Source organism: Panulirus ornatus, chromosome 1 (genome assembly GCF_036320965.1).
Source record: "Panulirus ornatus isolate Po-2019 chromosome 1, ASM3632096v1, whole genome shotgun sequence".
Classification (NCBI taxonomy): Eukaryota; Metazoa; Arthropoda; class Malacostraca; order Decapoda; family Palinuridae; genus Panulirus; species Panulirus ornatus.
In genome coordinates, this window is record NC_092224.1 from 90,255,622 (window position 1) to 90,279,907 (window position 24,286).

General features: G+C 39.7%; 1 protein-coding gene across 3 annotated transcripts in view; it reads right to left on the reverse strand.

Moving 5' to 3' along the window:
* The window catches only part of Vav (Vav guanine nucleotide exchange factor), a 139,642-nt gene that overhangs the window by 22,457 nt on the left and 92,899 nt on the right, over positions 1–24,286 (reverse strand). For all 3 annotated transcript variants that reach the window (XM_071665652.1, XM_071665661.1, XM_071665644.1), the window contains 3 exons: positions 20,693–20,895; positions 11,958–12,078; positions 5,126–5,248 (listed from right to left, as the gene is read on the reverse strand). In XM_071665652.1, the coding sequence (XP_071521753.1) occupies positions 5,126–5,248; positions 11,958–12,078; positions 20,693–20,895 (447 nt within the window). The remainder of the gene's footprint in view (positions 1–5,125; positions 5,249–11,957; positions 12,079–20,692; positions 20,896–24,286) is intronic.

The window sequence follows — 24,286 nt, forward strand, 5'->3', positions numbered from 1 at the left end:
ATTCTTTCCCTTATGAAATTTCCAATGGCATACCCAAAAAGACATATCTCTATTTCTACAGGTAAATCAACAAATTTATTTGTTACACATATATAACTTTTGAAAATACAGTCTGTACTCCAAACTTTTTTTACTGTTTAAACAAATGCTTAACTATAATATACTTAGTGTAATTAGGGAAAAAGTCATATTATCTAATTTTCTTTTCATATTTTCTCTTAACAAAAGATGATGTTTGTATAAAAATACTTTGAATTAGATGACTACATTCATTTACAAAATTTCTTTTTTTTTCTTTTAAACTAATCGCCATTTCCCGCATTAGCGAGGTAGCATTAAGAACAGAGGACTGGGCCTTTTTTGGAATATCCTCACCTGGCCCCCTCTGTTCCTTCTTTTGGAAAAATAAAAAAAAAACGAGAGGGGAGGATTTCCAGCCCCCCCACTCCCTCCCCTTTTATTCACCTTCTCCGATACGCAGGGAATACGTGGGAAGTATTCTTTCTCCCCTATCCCTAGGGATATCATTTACAAAATATTCTGACAAAATTATTTCACAATCCTCAGAAATGCTCACTATCTATACTCCAGAAAACATTTCGAAATACACCTATAAGCATTACAAAACAGACTGAAGTATAATTTGCATTAACTACATCTATTTAATAAAAATATGCTGATGAAATAATGAATATTGAAACCTGCATACATATATGCATTCATATATCATAAACACTGCTTGAAGAATATTGTAAATATTTTTGAAAGAACCATGGACATGAAAGTTGAATTATTTCTGAAGAACTTAGGCAATGGATGAGCTATGCAAATGAAGCAGAAAGAAATTGGACATATTCCAGCAAGGGAAGAAAGGGTAGTAAAGGAAAAAATAAAGACAAGAAAGTTACACGCCATAGTCATGGCAAATGCAATATCTAAGTATTACCTGCTTGGGTATTGAGAGGGTTAGTGACGGCTACATAGTGACCCAGCACTGTCTTTTCTTTCTGCATCACCCACACATAAACAACAGGCATTCTGTCCACAAATATACACTCTCTCTTTGTCACATATAATACACCTGACACCACTTAAATGACACAGCTCAATCATCATAACCCTAGATTTTTCTGTGGTGAGCACTATGTGTTAGTCCTGCTTTTTGGCAAAACCATGGGAATAATCGATAAAAGCAGTACATAGGATCATTTTGGCAGGAGCAATAGGTAGGAGTTGTGGTTAGGAACATAATGGAGGAACAGCAGGTAGAAGCAGTCAGTCACAACAGTGGGTAGGAGCCTCTGCAAACACTGCACTAGAGTTGCCCTCTATCAGTGGCATGTTAAGGATGAGGCACTAAAGGCAAAGAAGCAGCAGTGGAGTTCACTAGTTATGGAGACTATCACTGTGGCAACCCCTTTGAGGGAGTTCCAAGAAGGAACAAGCATCAGAGATATAGATACATAGAACAGATAGGGAAACACAGAGAATACCACACACCACACACTGCACAATTGTACTAGTTTTCACAAATTCAACTATTTGTTTAATATTTTCTGCATGCCCATTTATTATTCATGGTATCAAGTTTCTGATCATCTGAAGATCCCCAATCAGCTTCACTTTCCTTGTCAACAAGTCTGCTTCAGCCTACATTCATATTGTGGATGTTAACCAGACTCTGCCTAATCAAGGTTAAACTATGAGTGAAAAGTCACCTTTAGTGAGGCTGTATCACTAAGAGTATAGTTATGTCAAAAAAAAAAACTCTTGCTCCACAGGAGTCTATATTTGCCTGTTACTGGAAGTATTGAAGCCTTGGGCTGCAAGATCCTTTAGAAAGTTCCTGAGTAACACCAGGACTCTTTTGAAGAAGTTGGTCCACATAAATACATATCATGTACCTTGTGAACTACCCCCACATGTGCGCGAGGTAGCACCAGGAAAAGACAACAAAGGCCACATTCGTTCACACTCAGTCTCTAGCTGTCATGTATCATGCACTGAAACCACAGCTCCCTTTCCACATCCAGGCCCCACAAAACTTTCCATGGTTTACCCTAGATGCTTCACATGCCCTGGTTCAATCCATTGACAGCATGTCAACCCCAGTATACCACATCATTCCAATTCACTCTATTCCTTGCATGCCTTTCACCCTCCTGCATGTTCAGGCCCTGATCACTCAAAATCTTTTTCACTCCATCTTTCCACCTCCAATTTGGTCTCCCACTTCTCATTCCCTCCACCTCTGACACATATATCCTCTTTGTCAATCTTTCCTTACTCCTTCTCTCCATGTGACCATACCATTTCAAAACACCCTCTTCTGCTCTCTCAACCACACTCTTTATATTACCACACATCTCTCTTACCCTTTCATTACTTACTCGATCAAACCATCTCACACCACATATTGTCCTCAAACATATCATTTCCAGCTCATCCAACCTCCTCTGCACTACTCTATCTATAGCTCACGCCTTGCAACCATATAACATTGTTGGAACCACCATTCCTTCAAACATACCCATTTTTGCCTTACAAGATAACGTTCTCGATTTCCACACATTTTTCAATGCTCCCAGAACTTTCGCCCCCTCCCCCACCCTATATGATTCACTTCCGCTTCCATGGTTCCATCTGCTGCCAAATCCACTCCCAGATATCTAAAACACTTCACTTCCTCCAGTTTTTCTCCATTCAAACTTACCTCCCAATTGACTTGTCCCTGAACCCACTGTACCTAATAACCTTGCCCTTATTCACATTTACTCTCAGCTTTCTTCTCTCACACACTTTACCAAACTCAGTCACCAGCTTTTGCAGTTTCTCACCCGAATCAGCCACCAGCGCTGTATCATCAGCGAACAACAACTGACTCACTTCCCAAGCGACAAAGTATAATAAAATATAAAATATAGAAAATCAACCATGTATTCAGTTGTCAAAAATAATGTTTTACAAAAAGTAAACAGCCAATCCCATGAAAGAGGTTGGAGGGGAAGGTCGGAGTGTTAATGTTAAGAGTGAGGGAAGAGAGGCAGGTGGTGAATCAGTAGTAAAACACACTCTTTTCACAACTACTCCTCAGAGCTTTTGAGATGGGTCATTATTGAGTATATCTCTTCCCTTCTTCAACCCTCTGGCCATGATTTATGACTAAATGTAAAATCAAAATACATAATATCCCTTATCACAAAGGTTTACCTACAACATAATGTCAGCATCTCCATACAAATCTTCATGAGTCCACCTCACACCCTCTAGTCACTTTGAATGGACAGTTTCTCCCATGGAGAGATACACTAACCATTCTAGGCATCATGTAAGACACAATTGTGGCACTCAATCCCTATATCAATAACATCAACACAATAGCAATACACAAACTAACTGCTCTAAGAAAAATATATGGCACTAGAGCGGGACAAGAAAAAGAATCTCTCAACATCCTTTACAAATGATTCATCCTCTCCACTTTAACTTAAGCCTCACGTGCCTTGTCCTCCACCCTCTCAAAGACAAATATAACAAAGCTGAATACCACACAAAACAATGCACTCAGAATAATTACCTATGGCTTAGCAACACAAACGCTCAACACCATAATGAACACGATGATCCTCCCGATACAGCCCCACCTCAGCTTGCGTCAGAAATGCTTGTAAAAACATGTATGTGAATATGGCATTTATGGGTCTGAAGAAGGCATTTGGTAGGGTTGATAGAGATGCACTGTGGAAGGTCTTAAGAATATACGGTGGAGGAAAGCTTCTACAAGCAGTGAGAGGCTTTTAATAAGGGTGTAAGGCATGAGTGTGAGTAGAAACAGAGGAGAGCAAATGGTTCCAAGTGAAGGCAAGGGCATCTGATGTCTCCATGGTAGTTGAATATATTCATGGATGGGGTGGTGAGGGATGTAAATGTGAGAATGTTGGGGAGAAGGGTAAGTTTGCAGTCTGTGGGCAATGAGAGGGCCTGGGAAGTGAGTTGGTTGCTGCTTGCTGATGATACAGCAATGATGGCAGATTCAAATAAGAAACTCCAGTAGTTGGGGACTGAATTTGGAAGAATTGGTGATAACAGAAAGTCGAGTAAAAACGTGGTTATTAGGTTCAGCTGGGTCAAGGTTATCTTAGTTGGAGAGCGAGTTTGAAAGGAGAAAAATTGGAGGAAGTGAAGTGTTTTAGAAATCTGGGAGTGGATATGGCAGTGAATGGACCCATGGAAGTGGAATTGAGTCATAGGGTAAGGGAGGGAGTGAGAGTTCTGGGAGCACTGAAGAATATGAGGAAAGAGAGAATGTTGTCTGGAAGGGCAAAAATGGGTATGTTTGAAGAAATAGTAGTCTCAAAAATGTCAAGTGTATGTGAAGCATGGACTATAAATAAGGTCATGTGGAGGAGGGTGGATGTGTTAGAAATGAAATGTTTGAGGATAATATGTGGTGTGAGACGGTTTGATCAAGTAAGTAATGAAAAGATAAGAGAGATGTGTGGTGATAAGAAGAGTGTGGTTGAGTAAGCAGATGAAGGTGTACTGAAATGGTATGGACATATGGAAAGAATGAGCGAGGAAAGGTTGACAAAGAGGATATATGTGTCAGAAAATGAAGAACAGGGAGAATGGGAGGACCAAATTGGAGATGGAAGGATGGAGTAAAAAAGAGAAAAGATTCTGAGTAATCGGGGCCTGAACATTCAGGAGGGTGAATGGCATGCACGAGATAAGAGTGAACTGGAACAATGTAGTGTAATGGGGTGGATGTGCTGTCAATGGACTGAACCAGGGCATTTGAAGTAGCCAGGGTAAACCATGGAAAGGTATGTGGGGCCTGGTTGTGGACAGGGATCTCTGGTTTTGGTGCATTACACAAGACAGCTAGAGAATGGATGTAAGCACATGTGGTCTTTCTTCATCTGTTCCTGGCACTATCTCACTTATGCAGGAAGCGGCGATAGAGTATGAAAAAATAAACAAGCCAATGCAATGAGAAGCATGCAATATAAGGAATTCCTTGGACTTTATCAACATAAACCTATATCCAGACATATAGGTAAAAGATGCCTGACTGGAGTGTTATGATGTTTATGGTAAATATTTGTAAATCATAGATACTTACCAAAGCAGCTGCCTGACTGATTTGGTGGGATGATGTCAGTGATGATACACATCCATGGCACTGATTAACATTATTCATGCATGACTTGTGAACTTCCATCTTGCATTTTGCACACAGATATCCCTTTAAAAAAAATGTGCACAGCATTTAGAATAATATTAACACATGAACATAAAGAACAAAATAAACTTCAATATATTTCTACATTTTTCATTGTGAACAGGTATGAGAAAATATAGCCACATACAGAGGTACCTTGATAAATGGCCAAGACGTGTTCCTGTAATCCAAATGCTAGTCAAAACAATGCTAAAAAGGTTATTATGTTATGGTTCTGGCGGATATTTATGCCTTACACCATTTCTCACCTATAAGCAATATATGGTGTCTTCAGCTGGATACACACTGTATTGGTAATAGCATAAATAATGACTGTGTAAACATAAGAAATGTTTTAAATCAATTCAATAAATAACAATAAATCGTAATGATAATGAAATGAAAAAAATACAATATAGTCTGTATTCGGCAATGCTTTTGGTTGGAGTAGTGTAAGATACTGATCAATGTTTTGGATGCATTTCTAAAAACCAATTGCTACTAAAAACAATGCTAAACAAGTTGATAAAACTGAAGTCTTAATGAAAATTCATGCCAGATACCACTACAAGTCCCCTATAAGTGATATATGAGGGCTTCAATGGAATATTTGCAACAGCACAAATAATGATTGTATATGCACATATGGCAAACATTTAAAATCAATCGATAAATAACAACAATAATTCTTGATGATGACGATATAAAAAAATACAGTACACTATAATATATAAAGATGCGAAGGAATTCAATACTGCATTAAGGTGGAGCAGCGTAAGTTAAACACCATCTGTCAGCAATCCTATATGACAGCAAAGGGCAATGAGAAGGGAGAATCTATATATCCTTCATAATCTTCATAACTGTGGATATACCCTAACCCAAGATCTGACTGATATCAGCCTGAAGCTTAAAAGCTTCAACACACATTATAACCTGAACTTTCATATCTAGACTGATGCTTTTCCTTTACTGTTTAGCCACACAACCAACACTATCACCTGCAGGCCATTTTTACAGATAGTATGGGTAAACTAGGTTTACAAAAGTAATCAGAGAGAAATAAATGGTTACCATAGTGCTACTAACAAAATCATTAGGAGAGCTTTCAAAACTGGCACAGAGAGAGACTGATATACTGAGTCGTGATCAGCATATGTGCAGCTCGGAGAAATGAAGAAAATATGTAATGGCTGTTTTCAAGTGGGACTTTTGAACTGCTTGAAAGACAACTTTTTCATTTTTGTTTGCTTAGAAAAAAAAAATGACAGGAAATAAAGCAGCATTAATCAAAGTACCTCTATAAACTTACATATATGTAAATACTTCAATTATAAACATACAAGTTCATGTCTTCTGCTGCAATCAGATGGCTCATTTCTGCTGTATCTTTTAATCTTTTCACTGAATTTATCAACCACATCAGTGATCAACTTCCTCTGTGTCTTTGGCTTTTCTTTATTTACCAAAAACTGATAATCTGACAACCTCTTTTTCCATTCACCACTTAATTCTTCATACAGGCTACTATCTCCATCGAAAAGCTTTTTCTTTCTCAACTCTAAATCCTCCATTCTATCTTTTCTAGCTTCCTTTAGTCTGTTGACTCTTACAGTGAACTTGGAGAAAGCACAATAAAGTAGCTAACATTTTTCACTATTCTAAAACTCTTTTGTATTCTGGTAAAAATGATCAGCTGCTGCTAGTGAATTACAGAACAATTTGGAATGGTGAACTGAGAGCACACTACAGATATATCTTGCTCTAATAACGATACTGAACACAGCACACTACAGATATATCTTGCTCTAATAATGATACTGAACGCAGAGGAAAAGTTTGCTGACAACATTTGAGCTGGGACTTTTGAGGCACTATTTTTCTTCATTTATATACTTTTTTAAAGTCCAAAATCACAGATAATAACAACATTAACTTAATAAAGGAATAACATAAAACATCAAATGCAGCCTGATTGATATCAACAGCGTGAACATTAAATCAAGAGCACTTATGAACAGCAGACAACTTGCACCTCTAAAGCATGGTCATATCTGACGTATAAACCTCACCTGGAGTGTACAAACTAGATACAGAGGTGACGTAACTTCCTCTTGAGATAAAGTTTGTTATTGAAAAAGGGAAAACCCTCAGCAACTAAGATGTAATACAGTTTCTTTTCTCATGGTTCTAATGACTTACAATGAGCATCTATTCTATAGATATCTAATTTATACAAGTTGCACTTATTCTGCTAATGCAAAATTCTTTTCATACATATATTTCATACTTAAGTTAATACAGTAGTTGCTTGTAAGTAATGGCCAACTGAACACAATGAATGATTCCTCAGAATACGTTTATACTTATATTGCTTTTTAGTCCTCAAAATGTAAAGGTATAGAAACTGCTGAGAACCTTGTACCACAGTGGGAAAAGGGCATATCTGATACAGGATGACAAAAAGATGTGCCATGCCTCATACTAAAACTGGTGTAAAAAAGGTCCCCAACCAGATGCTTGCTTGCTGCTAAAAAGAAAAAATGAAGTGCCTATCTTTAAAAATTAGCACAAAATATTGAATAAGGTAATCTTTTTTCTCACTGCATATGGCAAGTGATAAGAACCAGAACTTTTATCTTTTTTGCAACTGTGAGGCAGACCAAAATTTTGTATGAATTTTGCTGATATTCTTTTGACCATCAGCAAGGGTATACACAGGGATTTTGTTGTTGTAAGACCTCTTTCGGTATCCATCAATATTTCATATATATCAGCCACAAACCAACCACAAACCTAAACAGGAAAGTCATTGAAAACCTACACAAAATCAATCCAGAACTGCTGCCAACCCATCTTTCATTCCTACTGATATAAGCAATGCAAATAAACCCTTCAAGAACTCTTCTACAGCAGGCCCTAAAATCACATCAAATTTTCACCTAAAACACTATGGCCCATTTGCAATGAAAGCGCTTACAGATATCTTTAACTATTCCAGTATAAACAACAAAATCTCTAACACCTGGAAACTTGCCAAAATTATGTCAATCCTAAAACATTCTAAACCAACCCCACTCCAGCCCCCTTCAGTCACCTTCTACAACATATGGGGAATTATCATTATTATTATTAAGACAACAAATGAGAAAATTGGTGAAGGGGGTTAATGGGGAGGTAAAAACAAGTAGTGGTGATGTGAGAAGGAGATGGAGTGAGTATTTTGAAGGTATGTTGAATGTGTTTGATGATAGTGGCAGATATAGGGTGTTTTGGTCGAGGTGGTGTGCGAAGTGAGAGGGTCATGGAGAATGATTTGGTAAACAGAGAAGAGGTAGTGAAAGCTTTGCAGAAGTTGAAAGCCGGCAAGGCAGCGGGTTTGGATGGTATTGCAGTTGAATTCATTAAAAAAGGGGGTGACTGTGTTGTTGACTGGTTGGTGAGGATATTCGATGTATGTATGACTCATGGTGAAGTACCTGAGGATTGGTGGAATGCATGCATAATGCCACTGTACAAAGGCAAAGGGGATAAAAGTGAGCGTTCAAATTACAGAGGTATAAGTTTGTTGAGTATTCCTTGGAAGTTATATGGGAGGGTATTGATTGAGAGGGTGATGGCATGTACAGAGCATCAGATTGGGGATGAGCAGTGTGGTTCCAGAATTGGTAGAGGATGTGTGGATCAAGTGTTTGCTTTGAAGAATGTATGTGAGAAATGGAAAAACAAATGGAATTGTATGTAGCATTTATGGATCTGGAGAAGGCATATATGATAAAGTTGATAGAGATGCTCTGTGGAAGGTATTAAGAGTATATGGTGTGAGAGGCAAGTTGTTAGAAGCAGTGAAAAGCTTTTATCAAGGATGTAAGGCATGTGTGCGAGTAGGAAGAGAGGAAAGTGATTGGTCCTCAGTGAATGTTGGTCTGTGGCAGGGGTGTGTGATGTCTCCATGGTTGTTTAATTTGTTTATGGATGGGGTTGTTAGGGAGGTGAATGCAGGAGTTTTGGAGAGAGGGGCAAGCATGCAGTCTGTTGTGGATGAGAGGGCTTGGGAAGTGAGTCAATTGTTGTTCGCTGATGATACAGTGCTGGTGGCTGACTCGGGTGAGAGACTGCAGAAGCTCGTGACTGAGTTTAGTAAAGTGTTGTATGATACAGTGCTGATGGCTGACTCGGGTGAGAGACTGCAGAAGCTCGTGACTGAGTTTAGTAAAGTGTTGTGAAAGAAGAAAGCTGAGAGTAAATGTGAATAAGAGCAAGGTTATTAGGTACAGTAGGGGTGAGGGACATGTCAAATGGGAGGTTAGCTTGAATGGAGAAAAACTGGAGGAAGTGAATTGTTTTAGATATCTGGGAGTGGATTTGACAGTGGATGGAACCATGGAAGCAGAAGTGAGTCACAGGGTGGGGTAGGGGCAAAAGTTCTGGGAGTGTTGAAAATGTGTGGAAGGCGAGAACATTATCTCAGAAAGCAAAAATGGGTATGTCTGAAGGAATAGTTGTTCCAACAATGTTATATGGATGTGAGGCGTGGGCTATAGATAGGGTTGTGCAGAGGAGGGTGGATGTGTTGGAAATGAGATATTTGAGGACAATATGTGGTGTGCAGTGGTGCGATCAAGTGAGTAATGAAAGGGTAAGAGAGATGTGTGGTAATAAAAAGAGTCTGGTTGAGAGAGCAAAAGAGAGTGTTTTGAAATGGTTTGGTCACATGGAGAGAATGAGTGAGGAAAGACTGACAAAAAAGGATATATGTGTCAGAGGTAAAGGGAACGAGGAGAAGTGGGATACCAAATTGGAGGTGGAAGGATGGAGTGAAAAAGATTTTGAGCATTGAGGCCTGAGCATGCAGGAGGGTGAAAGGCATGCAAGGAAAAGAATGAATTGGAACGATGTGGTATACCGGAGTCGATGAGCTGTCAATGAATTGAACTCGGGCATGTGAAGCGTCTGGGGTAAACCATGGAAAGTTTTGTGGGGCCTGGATGTGGAAAGGGAGCTGTGGTTTCGGTGTATTATACATGACTTGTGCTACCTCGCTAATGCGGGAGACAGCGACAAAGTATAATAAAATGATAAATAAATAAACATCATTATGATTATTAGTTTTTATTTATTTTATTTATCATACTTTGTCGCTGTCTCCCACGTTAGCGAGGTAGCACAAGGAAACAGACGAAAGAATGGCCCAACCCAACCATGTATATACATACACGTCCACACACGCACATATACATACCTATACATCTCAACGTATACATATATATATACACACAGGCATATACATATATACACATGTACATAATTCATAGTCTGCCCTTATTCATTCCCGTCGCCACCCCGCCACACATGAAATAACAACCCCCTCCCCCTACATGTGTGCGAAGTAGTGCTAGGAAAAGACAACAAAGGCCACATTTGTTCACACTCAGTCTCTAGCAGTCATGTACATTCCATCAAAACCACAGCTCCCTTTCCACATCCAGGCCCCACAGAACTTTCCATGATTTCCCCCAGATGCTTCACATGCCCTGGTTCAATCCACTGACAGCTCCCAGAACTTTCGCCCCCTCCCCCACCCTATGATTCACTTCAACTTCCATGGTTCCATCTGCTGCCAAATCCACTCCCAGATATCTAAAACACTTCACTTCCTCCAGTTTTTCTCCAATCAAACTTACCTCCCAACTGACTTGTCCCTTAACCCTACTGTACCTAACAACCTTGCTCTTATTCACATTCACTTTCAGCTTTCTTCATTCACACACTTTACCAAACTCAGTCACCAGCTTCTGCAGTTTCTCACTCGAATCAGCCACCAGTGCTGTATCATCAGCGAACAACAACTGACTCACTTCCCAAGCTCTCTCATCCACAACAGACTTCATACTTGCCCCTCTTTCCAAAACTCTTGCATTCACCTCCCTAACAACCCCATCCATAAACAAATTAAACAACCATGGAGACATCATGCACCCCTGCCGCAAACCAACATTCACTGAGAACCAATCACTTTCCTCTCTTCCGACATGTACACATGCCTTACATCCTCGATAAAAACTTTTCACTGCTTCTAAGAACTTGCCTCCCACACCATATATTCTTAATACCTTCCACAGAGCATCTCTATCAACTCTATCATGTGCCTTCTCCAGCTCCATAAATGCTACATACAGATCCATTTGCTTTTCTAAGTATTTCTCATATACATTCTTCAAAGCAAACACCTGATCCACACATCCTCTACCACTTCTGAAACCACACTGCTCTTTCTCAATCTGATGCTCTGTACATGCCTTCACCCTCTCAGTCAATACCCTCCCATATAATTTCCTAGGAATACTCAGCTTGTATCATTATCATTATACAAGTTCGCCATTTCCCAGGTTAGCAAGGTAGTGTCAGGAAACAGACGAAGAAAGACCCATCTACTTATATACAAAAAGACCCATCCACTTATATACACACATACATATATACATGCACATACACATATATATAAACATATACACATATACATCCACATACACAGACAAATACATATAAATATACACATATACATATATACACATGCACATATTCATCCTTGCTTGCCTTCATCCATTCTCTAGTTGTCATGTGTAATGCAAAATTAAAAACATTTGTTTGGTAAACCTGTATCATTTGGAAAACCCTGTAACATTCAAGTCTGAAAAAAAGGATTTACAAAAATTCAAAAATATTCTCTTACCTGAAAAATGGTTCCCTTGAGTAATTTCTCACATACATTACATCTAGTGTTTGACTTGCTAAATGTGGTGATGGAGAAAGCATGGCCAGATGCTTGATTCTCATGAGGGTTCAAGTAATCACTGAAAGAGCAATAAAAAGTTAATATATTTAGCACAAAAAAAGATACCCAGATTTCTTTACTAAGAACAAAACTTATGTAAATCTTTTGGAGGACCAAATCATGAGCTCAAAGCTAAATAAAATTTTGATGAAGCAACAGAAAAATATTCTTGAAATATAAAAGGCCTTTTCACCCACTACATTAGTTTGACAGTCTAAGAATCTATCATATAAGCCTAAATGAGCACATACAAATCCAAATGCTTAAAAGGAAAACATAAAGTCAGTGCTGTAATTGGGGGAATACGCAGCCATACAGCGTATACCCACCTTAAAATTTCGGGCATGCCATATAGCCAAGAGAAGAACTCTGGCCATACACAGGTATATGGAGTAAGGGGGCTTGATTTTACTGAAATTAAGAATAAAATATCTGCTTAAATTAATTTTGCATCTATTTTTCAGCAAAATTTGTGAGACTGGCTTCTTGAAGGTTCAGAATTATCTGTAAAAGTTCTAGTCATATTCAACTCCTGCAATTCTGCTAATCGAGCAACTCCTCTCCTAACCTGCCTGAAATCCCTGAACGGGTACAGTACCTATTGAACATTCACCAAAGTACATTGATTGATCCCTCTAGTTCTCAGTGAGTCACTGGCAGTGCACCATAATACTTCCAACTTGGTTATACACCAAATTCATGGTGAACTAAGATTTGCATAAATTTTTCTTGGACTTTAAAACAGCAATCATCATTACAATAAAGAAATGGTAATTGTCTTGAGTGCAGTGATGGTCTGTATTGAGCTGATTATTTTGATTTTATCTTTCTCCCTGATGTTTCTCTCTATTAGTAAATATTGGTGCAATAATAAAATCTCAGGATAGGATTTTTAGAATGTATCACTACATTCCATACAGGTTGTATGTATGCAAAATAATCATCAATTCGCTATTGATGTCTCCCGCTTTAGCGGGGTAGCGCAAGGAAACAGATGAAAGAATGGCCCAATCCACCCACACACACATGTATATACATAAACGGCCATACACACACATATACATACCTATACATTTCAATGTATACATACATATACATACACAGACAGATACATACATACACATGTACAAATTCATACATGCTGCATTCATCCATTCCTGCCGCCACCCCACCACACATGAAATAGCACCCCCCCTCCCCCCGCGTGCGCATGAGGTAGTGCTAGGAAAAGACAGCATAGGCCACATTCATTCACACTCAGTCTCTGGCTGTCCTATTATACTATATACAATGGGCACAAAAGCTCTCCACCCTTTCCCAAGCTAACCAATTGTAAGAGAAGCATGTATGGGCAAGAAAAAAATTCCCATTACAGCTCTCAAGACAAGGGAAAAATAGGGATGTTATTGATCAACAAACTACAGTGATGTACAAATTAACTAACTGTTTCTCCTGAGTACATTTTCAATTGTTGAAATGAATGAAATGGCAAGTCTTATTCTGAGACAAACTGTTTAACAGATTATAATGAGGTTAAACATCTAATTTCACAGGGAACTCTATCTTTCTTTTTTATCATGTTTGAGAGCTGTTTCCCACATTAGTGAGGTAGTACTGGAACAGGTGAAGAAATGCCATATCCACTCACATCCATTCTTTAGTTGCCAGGTGTAATGCACTGAAACCACAGCTCCCTATTCACAACCAGGCCCCATAGACTTTTCCATGGTTTACCCCACTACAATGTTCCTATTCACTATCCCATGCACACCTTTCACCCTCCTGCACGTTCAGGCCCTGATTGTGCAAAATCTTTTTCACTCCATCCTTCCACCTTAAATTAAGTCTCCCCTTTCTCCTTGTTCCCTACACTTCAGACACATGTATCATCTTTGTCAACTTTCCCTCACTCATTCTCTTCATATGTCCAAACCATTTCAACACACCCTCTCCTGATCATTCAACCTTACTCTTTGTAATACCACACCTCTCTCTCACTCTCTTACTCCTTTCCCAACACATCCATCCTCATTCACCCAGCCTTATCTACAGCCCATGCCTTGCAACCATAAAATATTGTTGGGACTGTTACACCTTCAAACATAAACAATTTTGCCCTCACAGATGACAATTATTCTTTCCACACATTCTTCAGCACTCCCTGAACCTTTGCCCCCTCATCCATCCTATGACTCACTTCCACTTCCATTGTTCCTCTCGCTGCCATGTCCATTCCCATGAATCTAAAACACTTCACTTCCTCCAGTTTTTCTCCAATGAAACTCACACCCCAACTGATCTTCAACCATGCTAAACCTAAGAACCTTGCTTTCATTCACTCTTCCAAACTCAGTCAACAACTTAGGCAGTTTTTCACACAAATCTACCATCAGTGCTGTAACATCACCAAACAACAACTGACTCACTTCCCATGCACTCTTAGCCTTCACGGACTGCATATTCATCCTTCTCTCCAAGAATTTCACATTTACCTCCCTCATACCCCATCCACAGAAAAAGTAAACAACCATGGTGATGTATACATCCCTGCCACAGGCCAACACTTAAAACCATTCACAATCCTCTCTTCCTAGTTGAACACATGTTTTGGGTCTGAGTGAAACGAAGCTTAAGGGTAAAGGGGAAGAGTGGTTTGGGAATGTCTTGGGAGTAAAGTCAGGGGTTGGTGAGAGGCCAAGAGCAAAGGAAGGAGTAGCACTACTCCTGAAGCAGGAGTTGTGGGAGTATGTGATAGCGTGTAAGAAAGTAAATGTTAGATTGATATGGGTAAAAGTGAAAGTGGATGAAGAGAGATGGGTGATGATTGGTGCCTATACACTGGTCATAAGAAGAAAGACCATGAGAGGCAAGTGTCCTGGGAGCAGCTGAGTGAGCATGTTAGCAGCTTTGATGCACAAGACCGGGTTATAGAGATGGGTGATTTGAATGCAAAGGTGAGTATGTGGCAGTTGAGGGTATAATTGGTGTACATAGGGTTTTCAGTGTTGTAAATGGAAATGGTGAAGAGCTTGTAGATTTGTGTGCTGAAAAAGGGCTGGTGATTGGGAATACCTGGTTTAACAAGAGAGATATACATAAGTATACGTATGAAAGTAGGAGAGATGGCCAGAGAGCGTTATTGGATTACGTGTTAAATGACAGGCATGTGAAAGAGGGACTTTCAGATGTCAATATGCTGAGAGGGACAGCTGGAGGGATGTCTGATCATCACCTTGTGAAGGCAAAGGTGAAGATTTGTAGAGGTTTTCAGAAAAGGAGAGAGAATGTTGGAGTGAAGAAAGTGGTGAGAGTAAGTGAGCTTGGAAAGGAGACTTGTGTGAGGAAGTACCAGGAGAGATTGGGTACAGAATAGCAAAACGTAAGAGTAAATGAAGTAAGGGGAGTGGGGGAGGAATGGGATGTATTTAGGGAAGCAGTGATGGCTTGCGCAATAGATGCTTGTCGCATGAGAAAGGTGTTAGGTGGGCAGATTAGAAAGGGTAGTGAGAGGTGGGATGAAGAAGTAAGATTGTTAGTGAAAGGGAAGAGAGGCATTTGGACAATCTTTGCAGGGAAGTAGTGGAAATAACTGGGAGATGTATAAAAGAAAGCAGCAGAGTGAAAGAAAGGTGCAAGAGGTGAAAAAGAGGGCAAATGAGAGTTGGGGTGAAAGAGTATCTTTAAATTTGAGGGAGGATAAAAAGATGTTTTGGAAGGAGGTAATTAACGTGCATAAGATGAGAGAACAAATGGGAACATCAGTGAAAGGGGCTAATGGGGAGGTAAAAACAAGTAGTGGCGATGTGAGAAGGAGATGGAGTGAGTATTTTGAAGGTATGTTGAATGTGTTTGATAATAGTGGCAGATATAGGGTGTTTTGGTTGAGGTGGTATGCGAAGTTAGAGGGTCAGGGAGAATGGTTTGGTAAACAGAGAAGAGGTAGTGAAAGCCTTGCGGAAGATGAAAGCCAGCAAGGTGGCAGGTTTGGTTGGTAATGCAGTGGAATTTAATAAAAAAAAAGGGGGTGACTGTGTTCTTGATTGGTTGGTAAGAATGTTCAATGCATGTATGGTTCATGGTGAAGTACCTGAGGTTTGGTGGAATGCATGCATAGTGCCACTGTATAAAGGCAAAGGGGATAAAAGTGAGTGTTCACATTAGAGGTAAAAGTTTGTTGAGTATTCCTGGGAAATCATATGGGAGGGTATTGATTGAGAGGGTGAAGGCATGTACAGAGCATAAGATTGGGGAAGAGCAGTGTGGTTTCAGAAGCAGTAGAGGATGTGTGAATCAGGTGTTTGCTTTGAAGAATGTATGTGAGAAATACTTAGAAAAGCAAATGGATTTGTATGTATCATTTATGGATCTGGAGAGGGCATATGATAGGATTGATAGAGATGCTTTGTGGAAAGTATTAAGAGTATATGGTATGGGAGGTAAGTTGCTGGAGGCAGTGAAAAGGTTTTATCGGGGATGTAAGGCATGTGTATGAGGAGGAAGAGAGGAAAGCGACTGGTTCCCATTGAATGTCGGTTTGCGGCAGGGGGGCACGATGTCTCCATAGTTGTTTAATTTGTTTAAGGATGGGGTGGTTAGGGAAGTGAATGCAAGAGTTTTGGAGAGGGGAGCAAGTATGCAGTCTGTTGTGGATGAGAGAGCTTGGGAAGTGAGTCAAATGTTTGCTGATGATACAGCACTGGTGGCTGATTCGGGTGAGAAACTGCAGAGGTTGGTGACTGAGTTTGGTAAAGTGTGTGAAAGAAGAAAGCTGAGAATAAATGTGAATAAGAGCAAGGTTAATTGGCTCAGTAGGGTTGAGGGGCAAGTCAATTGGGAGGTAAGTTTGAATGGAGAAAAACTAGAGGAAGTGAAGTGTTTTAGATATCTGGGAATGGATTTAGCAGCGGATGGAACCATGGAAGCGGTAGTGAGTCACAGGGTGGGGGAGGGGGCGAAGGTTCTGGGAGTGTTGAAGAATGTATGGAAGGCAAGAACATTATCTCGGAGGGCAAAAATGGGTATGTTTGAAGGAATAGTGGTTCCAACAATGTTATATGGTTGCGATGCATGGGCTATAAATAGGGTTGTTCAGAGGAGGGTGGATGTATTGGAAATGAAATGTGTGAGGTGGTTTGATTGAGTAAGTAATGAAAGGGTAAGAGAGATGTGTGGTAATAAATAGAGTATGGTTGAGAGAGCAGAAGTGGGTGTATTGAAATGGTTTGGTCACATAGAGAGAATGAGTGAGGAAAGATTGACAAAGAAGATATATGTGTCAGAGGTAGAGGGAGCGAGGAGATGTGGGAGACCAAATTGGAGGTTGAAGGATGGAGTGAAAAAGATTTTGAGTGATTAGGGTCTGAACATATAGAAGGGTGAGAGGCGTGCAAGGAATAGAGTGAATTGGACATGTTGTCAATGGATTGAACCAGGGCATGTGAAGTGTCTAGGATAAACTGTGGAAAGTTTTGTGGGGCATGGATGTGGAAAGGGAGCTGTGGTTTCGGGGCATTATACATGACAGCTAGAGACTGTGGTTTCGGGGCATTATACATGACAGCTAGAGACTGAGTGGGAACAAATGTGACCTTTGTTGTCTTTTCCTAGTGCTACCTTGCGCGCTTGCTGGGGGAGGGGGTGCTATTTCATGTGTGGCCGGGTTGCAATGGGAATGGATGAAGGTAGCAAGTATGAATATGTACACGTGTATGTATATATACGTCTGTATATGTATATGTTGAAATGTATAGATATGTATATGGGCATGTGTGGGCATTGCTGTTTTCCTGTGGGGCAAGGTGGTGACAGGAATGGATAAAGGCAAGCAAATATGAATATGTACATGTGTATGTATGTAATGTCTGCGTATGTGGGTGCTTATGTATATATATGTGTATACGAGTGGATGAGCCATTTTTCGTCTGCTTCCTGAAGCTACCTTGCTGATGCAGGAAACAGTGATTAAGTATAATAATAAAAAAAAAAAGATGTGTATATTATGTCATTATATACAGGTTTTTTAACTGTACTGGAATACATCATCAGAGTATGAATCTCAAAGCAAGGAATCAGGCACAGAGGAATATCACATACATCTACAGTATCTTGTGGACTTGTGTCTATGAGATTTGTATGTGCTTGTAGAAAAAATCAAACTAAGATGTCTATTATAATACTCAGAGAGGTGAATAATAAAACAAATACCAGAACAATGCGTGTCGTAGAAGGCAACTAAAAGGGGAGGGAGCGGGTGGCTGGAAATCCTCCCCTCTCTTGTTTTTTTTAATTTTCCAAAAGAAGGAACAGAGAAGGGGGTCAGGTAAGGATATTCCCTCTAAGGCCCAGTTCTCTGTTCTTAATGCTACCTTGCTAACGCGGGAAATGGCATATAGTATGAAAAAAAAAAAAAAAAAAAAAAAACCAGAACAATGAAAGACCGTTGGCAACACTAGCTACACTTGTGCAGGAAACACCTTCTGCTGCTTCATATTGATCACTTTCAAGGTGGGAAAGTCAGTATCCATACAATCACTTTCCACAAACAGAAGTAAATAATAATAAAAATAATGACAAAACAATAAAAAAAGGAACAACAATCATTGGTTATTCTGGCCTATGCTAGGAACACCTTCTGGTGCTGCATTTTGGTCACTTCCAGTACTAGATGAGTTGGTGCCCATAAACTCACTTTCCAGAGGCAGAAAGGTAATTAATAATACAAATAACATCATAATAATGAATAAAAAAAAAAGCTTTAGTTCTAGCATTACCACTGGCAACACTGGAGCAACTATCCTAGAAACATCTTCTGCTGCCTTATCTTGGTCACTTGCAATGCTGGGAGTCAGTGTCCATGAAATCAGTCTCCATATAATATGGGGGCAGATCATCATTGTCAAGTCATTCAGGCTCATCTTCTGCCTGGTTCCCTAAATCCAGCAAAGCTGCTCAATTTCCTTCCAAAAAAGTATGCAGGAATGTGTGTCCTTTGGCATGGCTGAGGGTGAATGACTGTGGGGACATTTCATTGTGCAAAACCAGATCGGCAACCATCCAGGCTGGCAGGTAGCCTTTAAATAGTCATGAAATTTGAAGTGAAGATCTACATCTAGAGGAGCTGCTCAGCTTGCACAGACCTATGTCTGGAGGAATTTAAGGGTCAAGACCGATTATGGCAGTATATTTTATTACTTCTATCATACCTCCTTTTTTGCAAGCATTAAACATAACAGTGGCAATTCTTTTTCACATACTTGCTAATCATGTCAATATTAGCTACATGGCTTCAATAGATTTGCAGCACTGCATACAATCAAAGAAAGAAAGGGAATTGCTCACAATACCAGATTTCACATAAAATACGCTACAGAGGGTTAATGGCCATACAAAAGTGTAACTGATAAATGAGTGAATCTAATTATATCTAGGTATACAGTATTCTTTAGCTTTGTCATCTACATGAGCTATTCAAACTGTAACTTTCTCTACATCAGTATACCATTTTAGGAAAAGAGGAGGATCTTTCTGCATTTCCTGCCAGAAAATAAAGGAGTGGATAAATCCCAGTTCATAAAAAAGCACCTTAAGCACCATAAACCAAACACATACATAGGGTCATTACCCAAACAGGAACCAAGTGAGCTAAAGCAGAAATTAGTCACATTCTCTCTCCCCAAAATGAATACATAATAACCAGCAAGACTATATCTATAACACAGTAATCTAATAAACATGCTTAATACTTCCTCATCCCAGGATGATTAATCTAAGTAAAGCTATTCACCACAAAAGAAAGAAGCTAATTGCTAACAAGGTGGTTATCCAACAGAACAGAGCGACCAGCTGACTAACTGAGGTGAGTCACACCTAAGATATAGGTCTGAGGGGACACAATCCCAAACAGGAACCAGGTGAGCTAAAGCAGAAATTAGTCATATTCTCTCTACCCAAAATTAATATATAATAACCAGCAAGACTATATCTATGACACAGTAATCTAATAAACATGCTTAATACTTCCTCATCCCAGGATGATTAATCTAAGTAAAGCTGCTCTCCACAAAGGAAAGAAGGCAATTACTAACAAGGGGGTTATCCGACAAAACAGAGCAACCAGCTGACTAACTGAGATGAGTCACACCTAAGCTATAGGTATGAGGGGACACATACCATGTTACACCTAAGCTATAGGTCTGAGGGGAGACATACCATGTTATGTGCTGACTTCCTATTCTTGAAGGATAAAGTTCACCTCCACCATCAAGACTCCTTCCCTGTAACCCCTCACTTTGTACAACAGTCACACAAGCCCTATCTGCTGTAATATTTCTTGTCCAATGCATCTAGACAATACTCATCTAGATGTTACAACTTCTGGGTTATTCTTAGGGTACCTACATAAAGAATTGGGAAACCTTTACATATTCATTACAGAAATAATAGTTTGAGGAGTGGAGTCTGGGTGCCACAGAGGTATTAATAGAAGAATTCTGAATTGTGCCAATACTCCACTGCATGCATGATGCTTTGCCTATGCCATCCTACTGCACTACCAAGAAACTCTATGGCATAGCTCACTGATTTTTTTTCTACATTTTAGAAAAATAAAAAAAAAATACCCAATTAAAACTTACATTGCTTCACTTATGTTCTTCATCCACTTCTCTTTTGCATCACTGTCCTTGGCAAAAATGGTATAGGCTTTCTTGTTACCATTAACTACCAGATGAAAAGAATTCTGCTTACTCTTAGTACTAACTCCATGTGCCCCAGTGAATGTATTCTGTACATTGCAGTTCTCCAACTTCACCCAGTCCTTGAACACATATTTTTCATCCTGAGGGTTGTAGTTTAGAAAGAATAAGTTAATTATACACATACATTCTGCATAGATAATCAATAATGAGAAATTTACATCATATGTATGTTTTTCAGGAAGAGATATGTGAATATACATATACATCCATTTCAAATATGTAATCTGTAATAAAAAAAAATACAAACAAATACTTCCCACATATTTCCTGCATCTTGTAGAAGGCAACTAAAGGGGGTTGGATCCCTATGGATATGGGAGAAAGAATACTTTTCACAATCCCTTTGTATTGCAATATGTGATAGTAGGGGGGCAGGAGTGGGAAGGGAGGGAGAGCTGGAAGAGGAGTCAAGCAAGGAGTGCTCATCCTCCTCAAAGGCTCAGACTGGGGTGTGTGAATTTGTGTGAATGTACCCATGATGAGCAGGGAGAGATAGGCAATATGTATGAAGAGAGAAACCTGGACATTCTAGTTCTGAGCAAAACAAGCTCAAAAGGGAAAGGGGAAGAAATGTTTGACAATGTCTTAAGGGTAAAGTTAGGGGTTAGTGTGAAGGAAAGAGCTTAAGGGTAGCAGTGCTGCTAAACGAGTTGTGGTAATGTGCAAAAGAGTGAAAAATGGTAAGCCCTAGCTTGATGTGGGTAAAAATGAAAGCAGATAATGAGGGGTGGGTGATTATAAGTGCTTCTGCAACTTGAGATGATAGGGCTAAAGAAGAAAAGCATGTGTTTTGAAAGGAACTTAATGAGTGTGTCAGCAGTTGTGATGCAAGGAATCAAGTATTGGTGATTGAATGCAAAAATGGGTAATGTGACAGTTGAGGGTACAATGTGAATAAAAATGAAGAGCTTGTTGAGTCGTGTGCTGAGAAGGACTGGTGACGGGAATACCTAGTCTGAAAATAGGGTCATGCATAAATATACATGGGTGAAGGGAAGAGAAGGAAAGAGGGCACCACTGGATTATGTACTAACTGACATGCATGCAAAAGGGAGACATGAATGTGTTGAGAAGGGCAACTGGTGGGATGTCTAATACTTACCTGGTGGAGGTGAGGGTGAAGGTTTGTACAGGCTTTATGTGCAAAAGAAAAATGGCATGGGTGGGAAGAAGGTTATGAAAATGAGTGAGCTTAGAAAAGAGGCTTGTGAAAAGAAATATCAAGAATGTGTAAATAATAGGAAAAGGTGAAATTAAATGAAATTTGGGGAATGGGTGAGGAATAGTTGTTCAGGGAAGTACTGTTTATATGTGTAAGAGAAATGTGTGGTATGCTAAAGGTGGGAGGTGGATAGGTAAGAAACAGGAAATGAACTTGCTGTGTATGGCATTGTTGGCAAGGAAGGAGTACAAGTAGCTGGAAGATATACAAAAGAAAGTGGCAGGAGGTCAAGAGAAGGTACAGGAGTTGAAAAAGAGGAAAATTGAGAGTTGGGGTGAGCAAGTAACAGCAGCCTTTATGGACGATACAAATGCTTTGAAAGGATGTTAATAGTGTGACAAACACAAAAAACAAATGGGAACATCACCAACAGGGGCAAATGGGAAAGTCATAACAGTATGAAATGAGGTGAAGAGGAAAAAGAAAGAGTATTCTTAGGAGTTGTTAAATGTGTTCAAAGATAGGATGGCAAATATGTGATGCTTTGGATGAGGTGTGCAAAGTCATGGAAAGTGACTAATGGAAGAGAGAAGAGATGGTGACAGAATTGCATAAGATGAAGTGCAGCAAAGCAGCTGGAGTGGACAGAATAACAGCTAAATTTTTTTGGAAAGGGGTTGTGCTGTTGACTGCTAAGTAAAGATTTTCATTGTATGTGTGACTCATGGCAAGGTAACTGAGGATTGGAGAAATGCCTGCATAGTACCACTGTATAAAGACAAAGGGGACAAAAAGTTAATGTTAAAATTAAAGGGATAAGTTTGCTGAGTAAATCTGGAAAGTTGTATGGGGAGGATGGTAATTTTGAAAGTGGTGGCATGCACTGAGCTCTAGACTGGGTAGAAACAATGTGGTTCTAGGGATGGTAAAGGATGTATGGATCAGGTGTTTGATTTGAAGAATGTGAGTGAGAAATACTGAAGAGAAAAAGAGGGACCTGTATGTGGCATTTATGAATCTAGAGATAGCATATGACAGGGATGATAGAGATGCTCAGTGGAAGGTGTTGCAAATATGCAGTGTGGGAGGATGGCTGCTACAATCATAGAAGACTTTCCATTAAAGGAACAAGGCAAGTGTGTAAGTAGGAACAGATGAGGGTGAGTGCTTCCAAGTCACAGTGGGTCTGCATTAGGGGTGTGTGATATCACCATAGCTGTCAAATTTTTTTATGGGTTGGGTGGTGAAGTGGAAATTTCCAAGGGTCTTTGAGAGAGGAGCAAGCATGCAGTCTGTTCGGGTGGGGAAGCCAGGGAGATGAGACAATTATCGCCTGCTGATGTCGTGACACTGGTAGCAGATCTGAATGAGAAACTGCAGAAGCTGGTGTCTGAGTTTGGGAAAGTGTGCAAAAGGAGGAAGTTAAGAGCAAATGTGAATAAAATCATGGTTATCAGGTTTAACAAAGCACACAGACAGGTTACTAGAAGTATGAGTTTCAACAGAGAGAATGTGGATTGATGTAGATACCTGAGAGTGGATAAGGTGGCAAATGGAACCATGAAGGTGGAGGCAAGTCATAGTGTGGGTGAGGGGTGGGGGGCAAAGGTTTTGGGACCATTAAGGAATGAATGGGAGGACAGGTGATTATCTGGGAGGTCAAAAATGATAATGTTTGAAGGCATAGTAGTCCCAGTGATGTTGTATGGATGTGAGGCACGGGCAACAGATAACTTACGAGAGAGGGTGGATTTGATGGAAACAAAATGTTTAAGGACAACATGCAGTGTAAGAAGGGTTGACTAAGTAATGACAGAAAAAGAGAGAGGTGTGAGCAATAAGAAGTGTATGACTGAGAGCTAAGACGGTGTGCAAAATGGCTAGGGAATATGGATAGAATGGGTGAGGAGAGATGGACAAAAAAGATGTGTGATAGAAGTGGAGAGGTCAAGGAAAAAGGAGAGACCAAATGGGAGATGGAAAAATGAACTGAAACAGACTTTGAGTGCTCAAGGCCTGAATGTGCATGAAGGTAAAAGGTGTTCATGGAATAGAATTGATTGGAAAAATGTCATGTGGTAAATGGACTGAACCAGGGCACATGAAGGAACTACAGGAAATCACAGAAAGGTCTGTGTGGCCTGGTTATGGATAGAGGTGCTGTTGTTTTGGTGCATTAAGCATGACAGCTAGTGAATGGATTTGAGCTAATGAGGCTTTTTCTTCTGATCTATTCCTGGCACAACCAATTTTATGCAGGAAACAGATAACACACATGTATGAAAAATGGAAATTTTATTTAAGATTAC